General features: G+C 37.4%; 1 protein-coding gene across 4 annotated transcripts; it reads right to left on the minus strand.

Annotated features, from left to right (window-relative positions):
* Positions 1-220: 220 nt before the first annotated feature.
* On the minus strand, positions 221-17,109 carry tgfbrap1 (transforming growth factor, beta receptor associated protein 1). 4 transcript variants are annotated; one of them, XM_059352361.1, is made up of 13 exons: positions 16,888-17,109; positions 13,672-14,382; positions 12,756-12,950; positions 11,792-11,946; positions 11,502-11,584; positions 10,533-10,713; positions 10,231-10,391; positions 9,409-9,466; positions 9,148-9,291; positions 7,702-7,845; positions 7,069-7,228; positions 6,487-6,950; positions 221-4,663 (listed from the first exon to the last, which is right to left on the minus strand). In XM_059352361.1, exons 2-13 carry the CDS (start codon positions 14,366-14,368, stop codon positions 4,475-4,477), a joined length of 2,631 nt encoding a protein of 876 aa, XP_059208344.1. In that variant the 5' UTR covers positions 14,369-14,382; positions 16,888-17,109; the 3' UTR covers positions 221-4,474. The 4 variants fall into 4 exon arrangements, with proteins under 4 accessions (XP_059208344.1, XP_059208330.1, XP_059208353.1 ...); XM_059352347.1 differs by having other exon boundaries at positions 13,672-14,387; XM_059352370.1 differs by having other exon boundaries at positions 16,884-17,109.
* Between the last annotated feature and the right edge of the window lie 706 nt (positions 17,110-17,815).

Here is a 17,815-nt window from a genome sequence, read left to right on the forward strand (position 1 = left end):
CCTTTTTCACATTCAGAAGGAAGTTAAATGATATCCACCAAAATACCAAAGCTTATTTAAAAAATCCTCTTCGCCATTCCCGCTTTGAGATTTTTTTGTCTTCTCTTTTGACCATGCTGGAGGTTCACTGTCCAAAGCTACTGCAAGAGAGGAAAACCCAACAACAATCATGTCAAAACACACAGGACTTTTTGGTATAAAATGTGAAATTGCGTCTCCATGAGTTGATATACAGTTTCATGTTTATTAAAATGGGACGGATTTACAGTTTGTACACTCCATCCACATTGGCATTGATTTAGAAAGCAACAAACAAGTACAAATGCAGTATATACATACCAGTATACATATATTTATAAAATACAATAGTATTTTTTTTTCTCGACACAATACTGTATTTTTTTTTCATTATTTGAAGTGTTGGTTAGGAGGCCTTCTAAGCAAGCTACACTTAAACTGTTCAGACAGAAAGATGCTGTGCGTAAGCTGTGAATTTCTGTCATGGAAAGTGAGTCAAGCCTATAGAATCTACAATATCCAGATCTCCAAGTTAGAAAAATAGTCCCATGTTTGCACAAAGTTCCCTCGCAGAAATGTGTTGCAGTCACAGAAGGCTAGCATCAACAGCACAGGCACCAGAGAAACAAGCAAAAACCCACAACAGTGATGTGTTGAAGAAGGTTGGACAATCTGAATTAGCTGGAAATAAACACACTTGTCTGTTCTTTCAGTCACTTAAAATTTAAAGTCCACGGAGGCTTGATTTTGGGGAATACTGATGATCTTGCAAACTGAAAATCTGGCCGGGTATCTTCAGTGAAAAATGCATCTCTAGGATGAGAATTAAGCATTAAACATGAAGGGGAAAAAATGGTGGTACATCATTATTTATCTTGATAAAGACTAATGTGGACAGCAACTTTACAAAACCATGTTTATTTTTTTTTTTAATCTCATTAATCTCTAATGAAATTCCCATCTTCTTCTTCAATTGTTCAAAGTGAGATAGTTTGACATAAACATCTTTTTATCAAGGCCTCACCTCCAGCAGACATTTAGGAATATGTCCCTGAATTTTGACTGTTCACACAATTTAGCAGCACATTAAACACATTACGCACCTGCCATAAGTTATGTTTGCTTGGGAGAAACATTTATGAGGTTCAAGCTGCTCTCTATTGTTATTGGACACATACACGACATGATGTCGAAATTGAGAGGGGTTGTCATGGTGAAAAGGATAAATAATTAATACAATTATAACTCCTTCAGTTCTAAGAGCTGAGATGCATCAAGTCACACGTTCTTGAGCCACATTCAAGTCATGGGTGATAAAGGTTTTGGTTTCCAAACATAAAAAAAAAAACATGTCATATATAGTGCAATATCATGGATTATGAGGCTACCATTTTCTTTGAGTCTTTCATTATTTTGTTAGGAATGCAGTAGAATTAATCTATAACCCAATCAGCTGTTTAATCGGGAGGTTTGTAACATTTGATCTTTAGTAGGAGGATATTTAATAGCACAGTTTACTGTTAAAGCATTCTTGTTTCGCCAAGACCAAGATATACGTTAATGGATTCCTGTGTAGTGTAAAAAAACAAAACTAAAAAGTTAGACAATTATGTAACAGATTTTGAGGATTTGTTCCAAGCAGCTTTATAAATATGTTTTTGCCATTATTTTAAAAGCATAGTCAGGGCATTCAAAGAATAATCTAAGTAATAGCATAACGTTTTTTTCCATTATGTTTCAGCTGTAGTACTTGTAGTTTCATGTTTTAAACATTTTAAATATTACTGCCATCTTGTGGTCAAACACTTGTTCACAGCTTCAGTAGAATGAGTGCGTTCCAATACCCGAACCAGTTAGTATGTATGACAGAAAAAGATTTGTCCCAATAGTACGTCAAATACCAGTGAGGTAAACATACCAGGATGTCCTATTGTGTCCAGTTGCATTAGGCATGATATAAGCCAGAATGCTTTTCTTAATTTAATTAATTTCTTAACCTGACCCTGAGAGAGCAAAGACAGATGACAGTCAGGTAACAGATCAGAGGGTCAAAGTTCAAGGTGCAATTTTATATTTAAATTGAATGTCCCATATGTTTGCATACCGCATGCAATACTACTGCAGCTGCAGTACAAATGAAAAGACAAAAAAAGATTCGGAACACAGTAAAATTGTAAGCAGTGAAAAAATAACTGAATAACTTGCAGATAGGGATAACATGCAAGAGACTACTTACAATTATTTCATGGCATTCCAATTAAAAATGTTTGGAACAAATTACCTCCTTGCCCCTCCTTAAGACTTGGGTCAAATTTTAATTTCAGAACAAAAATATCTTCAAATTACCTTTCTAAATAGTATTTAACTTAGCTACTGACTGACATTTGTTTTGTGTTGATTGACTTAAAATGGATCTATGACAGCAGGTGAAAGGTGAAGATGTCTCTTGATTTATTTCATTAGTTACTTGAAACCAGACACAAATTGTGGAGCTTGATTACACATGATTTGATGATATATCTGCACCATAACATTTGCTGTCACAATGTGTTAAGTGACATATTATCTGTAAATATTATTTCATCCTTGCCAGTTTAAGCAGGTCATTCTTAAGTCAGTTTGTGTACTGAACCCCCAGTTAAACTTAGTGATGATTAGTGGAGAAATATAAGATTTCATGTAGTGTTTTACTGTTGTTGCTCAACAGACGACACACCGAGACAAGATTTTCTGACCATGATAAATTATAAGATTGGATCAAACCGTTGAACTGAATATAAACACAACATCCAGTGCCGTTATAGCTGATGGGAAAATAAAGCAGCAGTGAGACCAGATCCCAGAGAGTAAAAGACAGACATAAAAGACTCCGTTTCGATCAGTATTAATGAGTCTTTGTAGTATTTCACATTAAAACCCAACGCTGCAATGTGCAGGTTAGGACAATATTAACACAATACCCATATAAGGTGATTAGACCAGAACTGTAAGAGTGGTAACACTATGCATGCTTCAGAGATATCTGCAACAGGTTTCAAATATTGTGTGTTCTGTAGTTCAAGCAGTTTCAGGTTGAAAACTGTTCAAGCAAAAACGATGACCGGTACATTACTGAACCCACAGATAAGCACAGGAGCCTGTCTTTGAAGGGATAGTTTGGATTTGTTTTTAAGTAGGGTTCTATGTTAATTTTCCATTAACTACATTAGATGGCAGTTGGTACGGGGGCAGCAGCAAAATCTATTTTATCCACCTAAAAGAATCTATATCAGTTGAAGTGTACGCCATGTTTAGAATATTGTCACTTCATTACCCTGCAGTCAGACAAACAGGGAACTGATGCTGTTATCTATGCCCTCTTCAAAGCCACTAAACTCCTTTAACCAAAATAGTAATTTTACCTTGCTGAACACAGGGCGATTTTGGTGTTTTAAAGGGTTAGCTTGAATTCAGCAAAGTCACTCAAACAAAACGATTGAGGCTGCTGTAGACAGGGAGGACATGCAGTTACTGCACTTTTATAGAGCATGGGGATAATTGATTTGTTTCACTGAGGTGTTCGCAGACAAAAGCCGTCCAACATCACAGATCCAGTCGCACTGCACATGTGTTGTACCTCTATGATCTATCAATGAAGACACTTTCCATTCCAAGGCGGTAGACCAGCCACTCCTACGTTCTGCAAGCTTAAAATGATTCTTTTTGTCAAGGGAAAGTCTGGTGGCTTTGACAATAACGGCTTCAATTCCCTTGTGTTATTTTAAACAGGGCTGGCGGGAATGTAAAGCAGGGAAAATATTCTAAATATAGTGTAAAGTCATGTGACATATGGATGTCGATGTTTTTTTTTAAAGGTGGACCTGGGTGTCTAAAACATGGTGGCTCACTCGTAGAGCGCATACCACTAAGGCTGAGTCCTGGGTGTGGCAGACCTGGGTGTGAATCTGGTTCAGGGTCCTTTAGCCACATGTCCCCCTTTCCATTCTCTCTGTCCAATAAGCTGAAAAGTGCCCAAAAATAATCTTTAAAAGCATGTTTTGCTGCTGCTGCTAAAGCGGTACATTGTTTAGCTTCCGTTTCAGTACACCTATTGGTAATACACTGATTATGCATCAAAACGTCATACAAGCCCACTTCAAAAATCCAAACTATCCCTTTAATTATTTCTCTGTTTAAATGTATTAAAGGGCCGGGTGACTTCCTACTTGTATTCAGATCTTGCAGTCCGACAGTGTGGTACAACTGCGGCACAGGAATAAATAGATGAAATCATCCGTTTCTCCCTTGCACTCTCGCTCACACATGCATGCTCGCACAGCTTTCTTTGTGTTTCTCTTTGCAGGATCTACTCTGGCAATAAGTGTTCTGTGCTTTTTTTGTTATCCCCACAGTCCTCAGCATGTCCTGCTTTAGTGCCTCTGATCACAGATCACATGGTAGTTTCAAGTGTCAAGTCTCACGTATGTTTACTGCTATTAGTTAACTGTCTCTTTGTGGGAGAGTCTCTTACTCTCTGGGCGACACAGTGAGTATGGACAGGCACTCCACCTGGCAGACACACCACGTCAGGCTCACTGAAGGTGTTGTGGCACAGGTGGCATCCTTTCTTTTCAGACACAAAGATTGGTTTCTTCCGGACTTTCAACTGAGGACAAAATGCATGAAAGAAGAGTTTTTTAATGACTTTAGAGCAGTAATGAGCATGATGATAACCCTACATGTGTAAAAAAAAAATACATGAGAAAATGCAATAATCAATTATATGGTTAATAATATAAATACTGACTCCTCAGCATGAGTTAATGCTACATATTTTTTAAAACATCCTAATTATAGATAGCTATAAAATACTAGTTAAAATTATTTTTAAAAGATTCTGGACAAATGAAATTAAAAGAAAAATGTTACATTCATAATCAAAATCAACTTTCAATCAACTTTATTTAAATATCTACCCTATTATTGCATGCTTGATTGTTTATATGTGTTTCCATGGCAGAGTGCATCACCACTTATTAAACTACTCACCATAGCTTTTATATAATCTTAATTTGCATTTATATTTTTCAAACTACTACTTTTTAGGTCTTTTTTTCTGTCATTTACATTCACACCTTTAGCTTCTGTTTTTGCTGCTGTGATTTACCTCGTTGTGTGATCAATAAAGTATAATCGAATCTAATATCTCAGTTCACAGCAATAAAGAAAGCGTATAAGTTTGAGATTTTAGAAAGTGAATTCAAATGTCCTATTTTATTTGACCAACAGTCCAAAGCCTAAAAAATATTTAGTTTACTATGACAACCGAGAAGCTTTTTTTTTTTTTTTTTTAAACAGATGGAGATTAATTTTAATGTTAATTGATTAAGCAATTAAACAACAAATTTATGCAACTCTACTTCAGTTGATCATTATTTAACTAGTTTACTAAGGATTGAGGGAAATGCTGCTTCACAAATACCTTTGAATCAAGTTATTATTTATTTTAGTACCCGTATTACTGCTGTTAACCCTTTGTGAAATTAATGTTATCCTTCCAAAAACAAACCTGGTAAGACAAAAATCCTAATTTAATAAATAATGATGGCTTACCAAAACCTGTAAACAAACAAAACTAAGCAAATTAAGCAAAATTAAGCAAGTATACTGCCCTACAAAGCCTAACTGCAGTCACTATACAAAAGGTAAAACTGAGGAAAACTGCTTTAAAGTTTTTTAACTGTCCAGCCAAATGGGTTATATGTAGATAAGTGATATGACACTTATTTTTACATGTATTAATGATGTAATTTTTTAAATAAAAAATCATGACGATTACTTTGACCTTTGACCCCAAAAACGTAGTTACTCCAAGCAGGTTTTGCTGCAAAAGGTTCTACTAGTAATGCAAAAAAAAAAGAAAGAAAAAAAAGAGTTCAGTAAGTACAATGTTGTTGATTTATTTCAGCATTTATATTTTGTTTTCAGTGAATAAACATTTTCAAATAGATTTTGTTTTAAGTGTATTTCAAACAGCTCTAACAGCAAAAATTGGGTATTTTAGACTTATAAAGAAATTTTATATTTCAGTCTCAATATCATTTTATCTCACTTTTTTACTTAATCACTATCTAGATAATAATTTCCCTTTCAAATAAACTTATAATTCCTATGTTTTTATGTTTAAATTAGTACATATGTATATCCAAAGCAGACCGTGGTAAGTGCAATTATTGCTTGGTTTTGAGTTGGATTTGTCATTTTTATATGATTATTCCTCTGAAATAACGCAAAAAATTGAAATCTTAAATATTGCCACAAGATAAAACAGACATCAAGGAGTTCATTTCTAGTTATAACTTAATTTTGACCAAAAATTTAGTTACTGCAGTTAGGCTTTGTAAGGCAGTATAGCGGTAGGAGGAAAAGTGAATTACATACCTAATTAAATAACTTGCATGTTTTTGTATTATATTGTGCGTTTCTCACCCGGTCATGCAACAGTTGAAGGTTCTCGGAGTGGGCGAGCCCCACAGCGATCTGGGACGTGCGGCAGGTGTGCATACTGGCCCTGACGGCTCGACCCAGAAAGGGCCGCAGCAGCTGCAGGGACCAGCCCTCAGGGAGCATACGCAGGACACGGACTGCGTCAAACACCTCGCCGTGCCGATTTAGCAGGTCCACTGCCGCCATCTCCAGCTCTCCTCCTCCACCGGCTGCAGCCTGGGATTTTTCAGAAATGTTTCCGTCTAGATAAACCCCCAGGAGCAGGTGAAACAGCTCCTGTCGGTACGCAGAATCCCGACAAGAAGAGGCCCATATACAGAAGGCCTCAGCAGACGGGAAGTCTCTCAGCTTGTGCACCAATATATGCAGCGCCTTATCATGCTCCTCCAGTTTTCCATGTAGTGTTGCACGCTCTAGCAGCAGCTGTTCACAGTTGTCCATCTTACCTGAACAGAACAGGACGACAAAAAGGTTAATGGCCAAAACTAAAATGCTGCAGAATAGCATTCTTCAACATTTACACACAAATAGAATACTCAAGTAAAGGGGCATCTTCAGACCCACCTAAAAGAAACTGTGCACGGTATAAGTCGGACTCCCTGAGCAGAGCTTGGAGCCTCTCTCTCGCTTTGGTGAGCTGCTCTTCATTTGCTGGCGACTCGGACAGCAGTGATAAGACCCTCTCCACGTACAACACGGCCAAGTGTGTGTGGAGCTTCTCTTTCTGCATCCACAAACATGGAAGAAAACAATCTGAATTCAATGAACTTCCCATTACTGGCTGGAAAAAAAATAGTAAAAAGATAATGTTTAGATATAAACTTGATTAAGCTGCATTGTTCTTCCCACATTCATCTGAAGAGTTATAAACAAAACCTCAAAAATACACCACAAAAGAACATTAAAAGGGAAAGACTGTTTGAGGTTTTGTTTGTGGACGACCACTTAAAGCCTTTAAATATGGCATTTTGGTTGTCCACATCTTTTTTTTTTATTATTTTGGGCCTGAAGCTACCATATTTGGGAACCCAAGGACACTTTGCACCCCCACCTGATGATTGCTGCAGGATGGTTAGTGTTTGTATCAGATTGTGTGTCAGGGACACCAGAGTCACACCAAGACTTGAATCTGAGTCTCACACTTCTTTCTCACCACAAAGACACAGTTGATATATTTTTTAATCCCTGTTCTTGTACCTGTATCCTTTTCTCCAGCACCAGGTGTTCCAGGTAGAGAAGCAGCGCCTGGCTGTGCTTTCCCAGGTAAGTGATGACATCATCAGTGTTCAGCTCTGACAGATCTTTACTGATGGGCCTCTTAGTGAAGATGTGGACACCTATCTATGAACAAAAAACAAAGATCTGTGACCACTTAGTGCAAAATATGAGATAATTATATCATGAAATAATGTGAAACAGCACATTTAGTTTACCTTCTTTTTCAATTCAAGCCATACATGAATGGCGTTGTATGCCAGTATATAAGCGGGGGCTCAATAAGAACTTTTTTTATTTCAAGGAATGGAAGAAACTTGCTTGTGAAAACTGGAACATAGATCACAGATTATTCTCTCCTTGCTAATGGATTTTTTTCTGTTACTCGTATTTATTTAAAGACATTGTAGGCCGTTTTTTGGCGTCTTTGAGCATAAGTTATAACTAGACCTTTGCAACTCCTTTTGAGTTGGTTTTCAGGCTTTCTAGCCTGTGACAGGAGACTTTGGCCAATCACAGGTAATTTCAGAGAGAGGGTGTTCTACAAATGCACATGCATGTCCCCTTCAGATGGTCAAAGTCTGAGTCAATGGCTGAAAACCCTGCAGAAAATGTTTCTATTCCAGGACTGGCAAGAACAGCTTACAGTGCAAAGCAACCCAAAAAGGGAGGGCTGCCTTTAGAAAAAGAAAGTCTAAAGCATCTCATAATAAACTCAATAAAACTCATGTCATTATCTGCAAAGTTTATGTAGCTAGATTGGGCCTCAAACAGGCTTTATCTCAAAGGGCTTTGCTGGCCACAAGTCTGCAAAGAAAGCACTGTTAATTGTCATAGAACTGCTGCTATATAAAGGCATCAGGATCAGGATGATTTAAATGAATGAATAGTACAGGAGGGGCTTCAGACAGAGAGGGGAGAGCTGCAGGAGGAGGGCTGTATACTGGTTCTGTCCCAGTTTTGTCTTTACCAGAATACTGCTTACCCCAGTTCTTATTACAGGGTTCGTACACTTTAGCAGTGGTCAAATTCAAGCATTCTTCAAGGACTTTCAAGGTAAACTTTCAAGCTTTTCCATATCTTACACCTGCTGTAAATTCATCATTTCGGATAGGCTACTCAATATTTTTACATTGAACATGTGATTATCTATAGTCTATAGATGGATATAGTCAGATTGCAAGAGAAATACAGTAAGAATTTAAAGCATTTACAAGCACTTTATCCAAAATGCAAGCACTTTTTAAACCTTGAAAAACAACATTTAAATTCAAGCATTTTCAAGGATTTCAAGCACCCGTACGAACCCTGTTATTAATTATTTTAGAAAACAAAATTTAAAAAATGAACGCAACTTTCAATCAGTGAACTGGCTCTAACAATGTTAAAAGTATGATTTTGAGTTAATTTAAGTTCCTGGTAACCTACGGTGGGATCCTTCTGCAAAGCCCAGTCTGCATACTTCCACACGAGGTCCTGGTTGGAGCAGGAGCAGAGAAAGTCCACAATGTACTCATAAAGATCAGATCTCGTGGAGTCCTGCAGGTCCCCGTCTACCACACGAATCCACATCTGTCAAAAAAAATTAAAATAAAGAGTGAATACAGTAAATTCCTAAACATTATGTTGGTGCTGATTCTGTGAGAACTAATAATAATAATAATAATTTCTGACTGAAGGTGTACATACCTGAAGTGCTGCTGATTCCTGACTATTATACTGATAGAGCAGCCCGAGTGCAAAATATCTACGAGAGAGGGGAAAAAAGACTGAATGAAGCAAAGGCTCTCCCTCAAGATATTATTTTTCCACCAAGTAATTAAACTGACTTGATTAAACTGGACACACTATTATAGCTTTGGCAGGGTGGTAATTAACGGCGAGTATTTACCCAACAGAGCCTAATCTCAGTCAGTCCCTTTAGGAAATTGCAAACATACTGATTCCCACAGTGTCTGCAATTTGTCTGCTAATTATCACAGTTGTAAGCGTATTATGACATGATCAAATTGAGACTTCAAATTCACTCAATTCACTCTTTTATAAAGCACTTCAACCACGCAAAAATAAAAAGATCTTTTAAGTCCAGTGTGGGAAAATATAAATTACGAAATTAACTTATATTTTTGTTTGACAGTGATAAAAGATAACCATTATATTTATACAAATTTAGGAAAAGTAATTATTGTATAGGTTCAGAGCAATAAGGAAGCTGGTTAATAATCAATTAATAACTTATGGAGAAAGGGTGGGAATTAATAAGTTTGTACTTTTTCTTACTCCTTTTTCTAACATGTGAACCAAGGCATCAAGTGGTTGACAATTTCTTTTGCTTAATACTTTTCATTTTCTGTAATTATTTATTGTTTATATGATGATTTCTTTTTTTTCTTTATATGTTCGAAATAAATTTCCAAACAAACAAACAAACAAACAGGAGTGCAGTCGCAATTTCAAAGTGTGTGGATGCTGTTTCAGAATAATTGTAAAAAAAAAAGATGGTATACACACTTGTGATATTTCTCCAGCCATGGGACGCTGTCTGCTAGTAGGCAGGCGTTGTCTGAAGCTAGAAGGTCTAGAAGGCTGTCGTGATCCTGTTCGGCGTACAGCTTCAACAGCGCCGTGTCCACGTCCTCTCTGCAGCCATTGGCCACCTCTGTGCTTCGTACCTGTGTGTTGAGATGAAGAAATACATTTAAAAAAAAAAATATATATATATATATATATGCAGGAGTATTACAAGGACTTCTGACAAGTGGGCTTCAGAATTCTGTGTAAATAACTTTTTTTTTTTTTTTAACCACACTTACCTCTCCCAAGTAACTGATAAGGAATTTCTTGCATCGCAGCACTTTGTCCTGGTCGCCCTGTGCCAGGTGGTTGAGATCTGCAAACTCATGGAGAGGAGGGTGGCAGCGTGTGAACGAAGAGGAAGCAGGCATCAGCAGTGGGTAGAGAGATATCAGCTCCCGCACATCCAACTGACCCTTCCTGCAAATATATATAAAAATGTTTTCCTTTTACCATCTTTTTTTTATTTCATGAGTGAAGTACAAGAACTGAAAGCCAGACATCTGAGGAAGTAAGCAGCCATGGAGCACAAAACACCTCATAGCTGCACAATCTCTTCAAAAAACATTTGATATAATATCAATCATAGTAGGAAATATTACTAAATGTGCACTGACTTGGCAGAAAAGTTAACACGGATACTTACATTTTTTAAATTCCTTATAAGTGGGATAAATCCTTAAGTGGATCTATATTGACACCATAAATAAAAACAACTTAAAAGTTCCCATGCTCACGAGTCAAGACCAAACTTTCAAACAGTAAAACACACACAGGAATGGAAACATTGTCTTCTAGGCAGAAGCATCTGTAGAACTATAAAGTTATAAAGTAAATACAAAGACTGGGAACAAAATGTTCCCACTACACATGAAGAAGCATAGTAACTTCAGAAACTGTTATAAACCGTGATAACTTGGTTATTCCATGAAAAGTAGGTTCCTGTCTTTAGAAAGTCAAAATGTTGGGTTTTTTTTATGTTTGATTGCTGTTAAAGCTCTCACAAATTAATTTCAATTTCGTAAAAATTAATTCTCGAATGACCACAACTCAACATGCGCATGTATGTGAGGGTCAGTGACATTAGTCAACATACAATGAACACTCAACATTAATCGCTAAAACAAATAATATGACACAGTTTAATCCCATAATAAAGCAGAGCAGTTTAACAAACAAACAAAACAAACACTGACTCAGACTCTTACCTGAAGTGTTCTTTTGCTTCTGGAAACTGAAGTTGGCCAAACTGAATGAAACCTGCCTGCTGGAGGATTCTTTTGTGCAAAATCTATACGTGCAGAAAGTGACAATATTATTTATTTTGTTTAGGAAAATACTGTTAATAATGTGGATCAGATCAGATTAACAGTTTACATTATGTATCCCAGCCCATGCAAAGTTATTATATTATCATGGATTATTAGTGATACCACACACATTATCATCATTACAACATATTTCTGCCATAAAGTCAACACAATGATCTGTTCGTTACCTGGAACTTGTCTTTGGGAATATTTCGCTGAGCTCCCTCTGTGAGGATGAGCGCCTCCTCCACTCTGTGACTGGCCAGTAAGTCCTGGATCTGTCTCTCCAGCGGCAGGGGCACCAGGACATACACAGCCTTAGTGGACGCCAGAATCACTTTTCCTAAAACATACAACACTAACAGGTCAGAACTCACAAACGGCCACTAATATGCATCGTGAATACACAATTGTCTTGTCATAAATATATAACCAGCAGACTGTGGCTGACACCTTTAAAACATCTTTATCTTCAAAGAGACAGCGTGATGTGTTCAGTTTCAGTTTCTCAGCAGTTGTTGAACTGAAAGATTCCTTGTGATGGGAAAAGGTTGCTCAAGATACCATTAAGAATCAAAACCCCAGTGTGCAGCTCAACCCGGCTTTCAGACTCCTAATGCTAAAAGGTTTATTGTTTCTCAGAACAAAAAGCCAATGCAGTGACTCTTTCCTTCCCAGGATTATTAAAATAACAAAGTTATGTTTTCCAATTCCATTTTCTACAGATCTACATACAAAAAGAAAGCACTTGACAGTTTAAAGACACATGATTTATCTCATTTTTCGATCATCTTTATGCTAATTTTACACATCAAAGTGTAAGTGGTACTACTGCATCTGTGAAAAAGTTGTTTTACAAATTGCCTCAAGTGATGTCACTCGAGTCTGCATGAGGTTAGAGCTTAAGACTGCAAGTTCGAAAATTAAATATTTTATAGAGATTACTGTCAAGTGAAACTTTTTTCTTACATAATTTCATAGTTTGTATTATAAAAGGCGATTGTTGACCTTTGTGCCCATATAAAGTGTAACATTCCAAATTAATAATGGGAAAAAATGCATGAACATCAATTAGGTAATAACTGAATAAATAGGTTTGATTAAACGACAAAGGTTGAAAATCCTGGAGAAAGCGATGTGTGAGGAGGATACCTTCAAAGTCTTGCAGGATGTGTCCGTCCCTGAATGAGAGGGTCTGTTTTAGCTGTTGGTCCAACATGCTGTGGATGGTGATGAAGCTTTCATCCAAAGCCACCACGTACGGAAAACACACAGCAGCGCCGATCACGCTCTCCGACCAGTTGACTGGAGCACGCTGAGATACCCCCTCTGCATTGGCAAACATTCCTGCAGGAGACAGTTTTAAAGATCTTTTTAAAAAAACAGCACATGCACACAAGTTGTACAGATAAGCCTGTTTTGATGACACATCACATGATGAATACTGTACACTTGCCTTAAATATAATAGTAGAGTAATAATTTTAAAAAAGAATTAAAGTGAATTGCAAGCAACCCTTCCGTTCTCAAAATGAAACTGTTTTTTAGGATTTCTACAATGTTCACTAAATTTCTGTTTCTTTTTTTTAAATTCCCAAACTTAAAAATACCCCAAAGAATGCAATTTATTTTCTTTTTTCATGGTACATTTACTTCGTATGTAAAGTGGACAATTTATATAACATTTTTGTATAAATTTTAATAGATTTTGTTTACATAGGTGACTGTATAAATCTGGCACACCAGATTATGTGGAAAATCAAGCATTTTTACAGCAGTATATTCAAATTTAAGCATATTCCCATCCTTTAAACAGCTTTGTAAAAAACCCTGTCACTTATTCATTATAATTTCTGCTAAAATTTACAGTTGACCATTATGAGTAGAGTGCATGCCCAATCGACTGTAACACCAGTCTTACTGGTAGTTTATAAATAATGTCTTTATAATAATGTTTCCCAACAGCCCACAACCCCATACCAAAAAAAAAAAAAAAAAAGGATCCACACAACAGGAGTGAATTAATCGCTTTTTAAGACTTTGAAAGAGCTGTTTTCATCCTGACTTACCCAGACCACCAGGTGCTGCTAAGAGGAACTCCTCCCTGCCGATCCTCTTCACAATGGGTCTCCTGTCTTCACTGTTGTAAGGGAAGAGGTCTTGGGAGGCTCCTGTGTTGTAGTTCAGGATCATGTACTGTGTAGCGAGGGCCAGGCACAAGAAGTAACCGTCAACGCTGACGGCACAGGGCTGCTCAGGCGTGGTCACCTCTTTGACCAGCTGCACTCTGTCTTCATACACCATGAAAATCTGCACCGTCCGCCGCTTGGAGGACAGCACGCCCATTTCCACGCAGAACGGATCACCGTTCACCGGGTTCTCGTTAATGCAGAACGCTGTCACACCTCTGATCTTGGCTCCGCCTCCTGCCGCAGAGGGCACCGTCTCCAGTGTCACCATGTCCACCAGGAACACTATTCCATCGCAAAGCACTATCAGACGCTCCAAAGCGGAGGCAGCTCGCAGCTCAGCGACTGGTTTCTTGAGGCCCAGATATTTGTGCAGCAGCTTCTGAGCCGAGTAACTGAGTTTCCCTTTGGAGGAAGTGACCTCGTCCAGCAGGAAGTGGTGGATGAAGCAGTCATTGGTGCCCAAGTACAAGTGCTTTCCACAGCATTCAATGCACTCGATGTTGATGCGAGCCTTGTCGCCCATGAGGAGATCTCGCTCCACAGCGGGGACAAGCTCAAAAGCCTTCACACTCATCTCAGCCAAGGCATCTACACTGGAGGATACAAAACAGACAGGCATCAACAAAACTGCAGTCAAATTAAATAATCAAATGACAGCATGCTGAAAAACATTATCTTGTGATACATTATTAAATCACCGGCATTACTTTTCATAAATATATTATACTGAGGCAAGGGCGTGTCCCATATTTACAATAAACTCTGAAACTATTCTGCTTTTGGCAGTAAGTCTCAAGAGTTAACCAGCCAGAAATTAAGGGGAGCAAAGGGAAAAAAATACCCAAGAAATCTCAAAATAACCATAATATAAATGTAGTGGCAAAAAATGCCCCCAAAACGAAAAAATATATATAATATTATATTGAGCAGTTAAGGCCAACATCCTAATCATACATTAAGCCAACATTTTATTTTATCATTATATTTAATCAAGGTGATGATTATTTTATGCAATTAAATCTGGGCTTATTTCACATCACCATCACCATGTTTTTTCAAAAGGGCCTTCAAAATGTTTTTATTTCCAACACTGCAATGTTCAGTTGCAGTTCAGACTAATCGCTGACATGGTGGACCGAAAAATAAGTGCCAACTGTTTGTTATCAATAACTACTAATCAATTATAATTATCAAGTATGCAAATATGGTAGATAATTATGTTTTTAGTCTTTTAAATATGAAGATTTTTTGCTTATGTCTGATTTATAACACATTAAACTGTATACAAGTGGAATCTGAACACATTTAAAAAATACTTATAGACCAAAATTAAATAATTGCGAAAACAGTCCACAGATTACTTTCATCAAAATAATCGTTCATTGCCAGTAAACCCTTTTGCTCCCTTCTGATTTATTTACCTCTGAATAACAAAACACCACCTCAGGAAACATTTCTCACAATTTCTCACAACACTAAATTGAATAATTAATAAAAATAAAAAGATGTGCAAAAAACCATAAATATAACTTCACCAGTGTGCATTCTGCATTTCACTTTAGATGGATGACTGTGAATGATGATACATGTTTACACACTATTTGCTCAGGGTTTAGGGTTTGTAAATAATTTATCAGCATCAACATATGAAAGTTTTATATGTTTATTACGTTTAAGGCTTATTTTTCCTGACAAATATAGATATATTCTACCTGTGCCATGTGTTTTGCTTTACTTTCATTTTGAGATACTTGTCACTGCATGTAAGGCACCCACGTACAGGCTGGGCACTTTGGGGTGTGTACTTCTAGCCCCAAAGTTAATTCACATTCTTACCAAAACCTTAAATTAAATGTGCTGACGTTAGCGTGTCCTCTTCCCTTATCAGTATTAATGTTGAGTCAAATTAGGGACTATTTTAAACAGTTTTGGGAAACATTAGCTCACATACTCTCTCATCGTCACACTGTTAAAATAATTGCCTACGTCATTTTTTGTCAAAATTGTTTTTTTTTTTGCCTAAATCACAACCTCATGATGCCGGCCACCTATGGTAAAATCGCCTACATCCTCAGTTGATCAGATCATGTGATTTTACCCCTTTAAGATCATCACTTCTTTGACAATGTGCCACATTCATAGGCATCAGATAAGAACCCAGCAAAGAAGAGCTAGAGGGAGATTGTTTAGTTATCAGTTTAGTTTATCAGCGTTTTATTGTTGACACTAATATTACACTTTATTTTGAAGGTGTCTACATAAGAGTGACATGAGCGTGCCATAAACATGACATGGGATGTGTCATGAACATTAATGACACTTTGAAGTAACATTAATGCTCATGATACTTGTCATGTCATGTTTCTGACAGGCTTGTGTGACTCTTATGTAGACACCTTCAAAATAAAGTGTTGCCATATCTTGCTTAAGTCACAAAGGCATGTTCAAAAATTGCCCAAGTCATTTATTTCTCTTAAGTTAGATCATTTACACAGTGTTATTACCATGCCAATAGCCATCCTTTGTTACATCCTTTTGATCAATAAATGTCATATGTTACACTTTTGGTAGAGTTTTTTGTGTTTCCTGCCAAATTTGAAAAAATGAGGTAGGCGATTATTTTAACAGGTGACGATATTTAACGTTGCTAAAGCGGTGACAGCTAAAGACTTTGACGCTAGCTTGACACATTCATGGAGGCTAACGACAGTAGCAAAACAAAGTTCACGTATTAACACTGGCTGTCTGGCGCGAGAATGTGTTTTTGTAAAATACGGTAGATGAAAGGTGTGAATAAATCGTGGTCGGATTAAATAAATTGATTATATTGGTGGCTTCTGGGCCAGCTAGCTAAGCTAACGTTAGCTCACAGAGAGCAGTGATACCAATGCTAGCAAGCTAATTAACGCTGAGCTATGTTTTTATTCTGGCTAAAGAAGGGCTTGTTGATAATGTGTCTAACTGGGTGTCTCTCTGAAGAAAAAGCAGCTAGTTTCCACCCGGCCTCCCCTCCCTGGAGGTGATGCTCCGTGCACCAGCTCCCTGCTTCCCCAGTTTCCCCCGGAGCTGGTCGGCGCTAGCAGGCTTACCTACCGGTGCAGACAGCGCTGTGGACGGCAGGCCGGATCACCGCGAACAGGCCAACTACTGCAAAAACAGCCGCCCCAACAAATAGTTACAGTCAAACCTTAATGTAGCCATGGTGCTGGGGTCGGCACCGCACTGACCAGGCTGAAAATATGGCTTGAATGGTAGCGTTAGGTCTTCCTTGTCCAGTATAAAACACCGCCCATCTGCACTGAACTCCTGCTGGCTGCAGGTGATACAAGGGTGCGTTCAAGAGCCGCCCAGCGAGGAGCAAAGATGTTAGATTTCTCAACACATGCCACACTGACTTCTTAAATATGACCAAAAGTAATTAACCCTCTGGAGTCTCCAAAAACGCTAAAGCATGACTTCTTCATCACATCCAGACTAGAAAACAAAGCAGCGTGGAGCCCTACTGTAAATTTACCTCTAAAGTTCTGGCTGTAAACTCCATGAGGCCAGTTTCAGTTTGATGATGATATACCAAGTAAAACTGGAGACAAGGTCAAATATATTTTGTATAAAATGATAGAACTGGATGTAACCCTCTTATGTTATATTTGCAACCTTTGTTCACATTAGCAACATTTCAATTTTTTATTGGGCATGATAGTGTTTTGAAAGTTAAAAAAAAAATTCAAAATCACATTTTATGTTGGACTAAAGGGACAAAAGGACAAAAAAAGACACAAAATGACTACAAAGGACACAAAATGAACAAAAAAAGACACAAAATGAATAAAAAAGACACAAAATGAGAAGAAAGAATGACCAAAAAACCCCACAGAAAACACAAAATGACTAAAAGAGACATAAAATGACCAAAAAAGACACACACAAAAAAGACACAAATGACTTACAAATACACAAAATGACTAAAAATACACAAAATGACCAAAATTGTCATGCTAAACAAGACACAAATAACATATAG

Source organism: Centropristis striata, chromosome 2 (assembly GCF_030273125.1).
Source record: "Centropristis striata isolate RG_2023a ecotype Rhode Island chromosome 2, C.striata_1.0, whole genome shotgun sequence".
In the NCBI taxonomy this organism is placed as follows: domain Eukaryota; kingdom Metazoa; phylum Chordata; class Actinopteri; order Perciformes; family Serranidae; genus Centropristis; species Centropristis striata.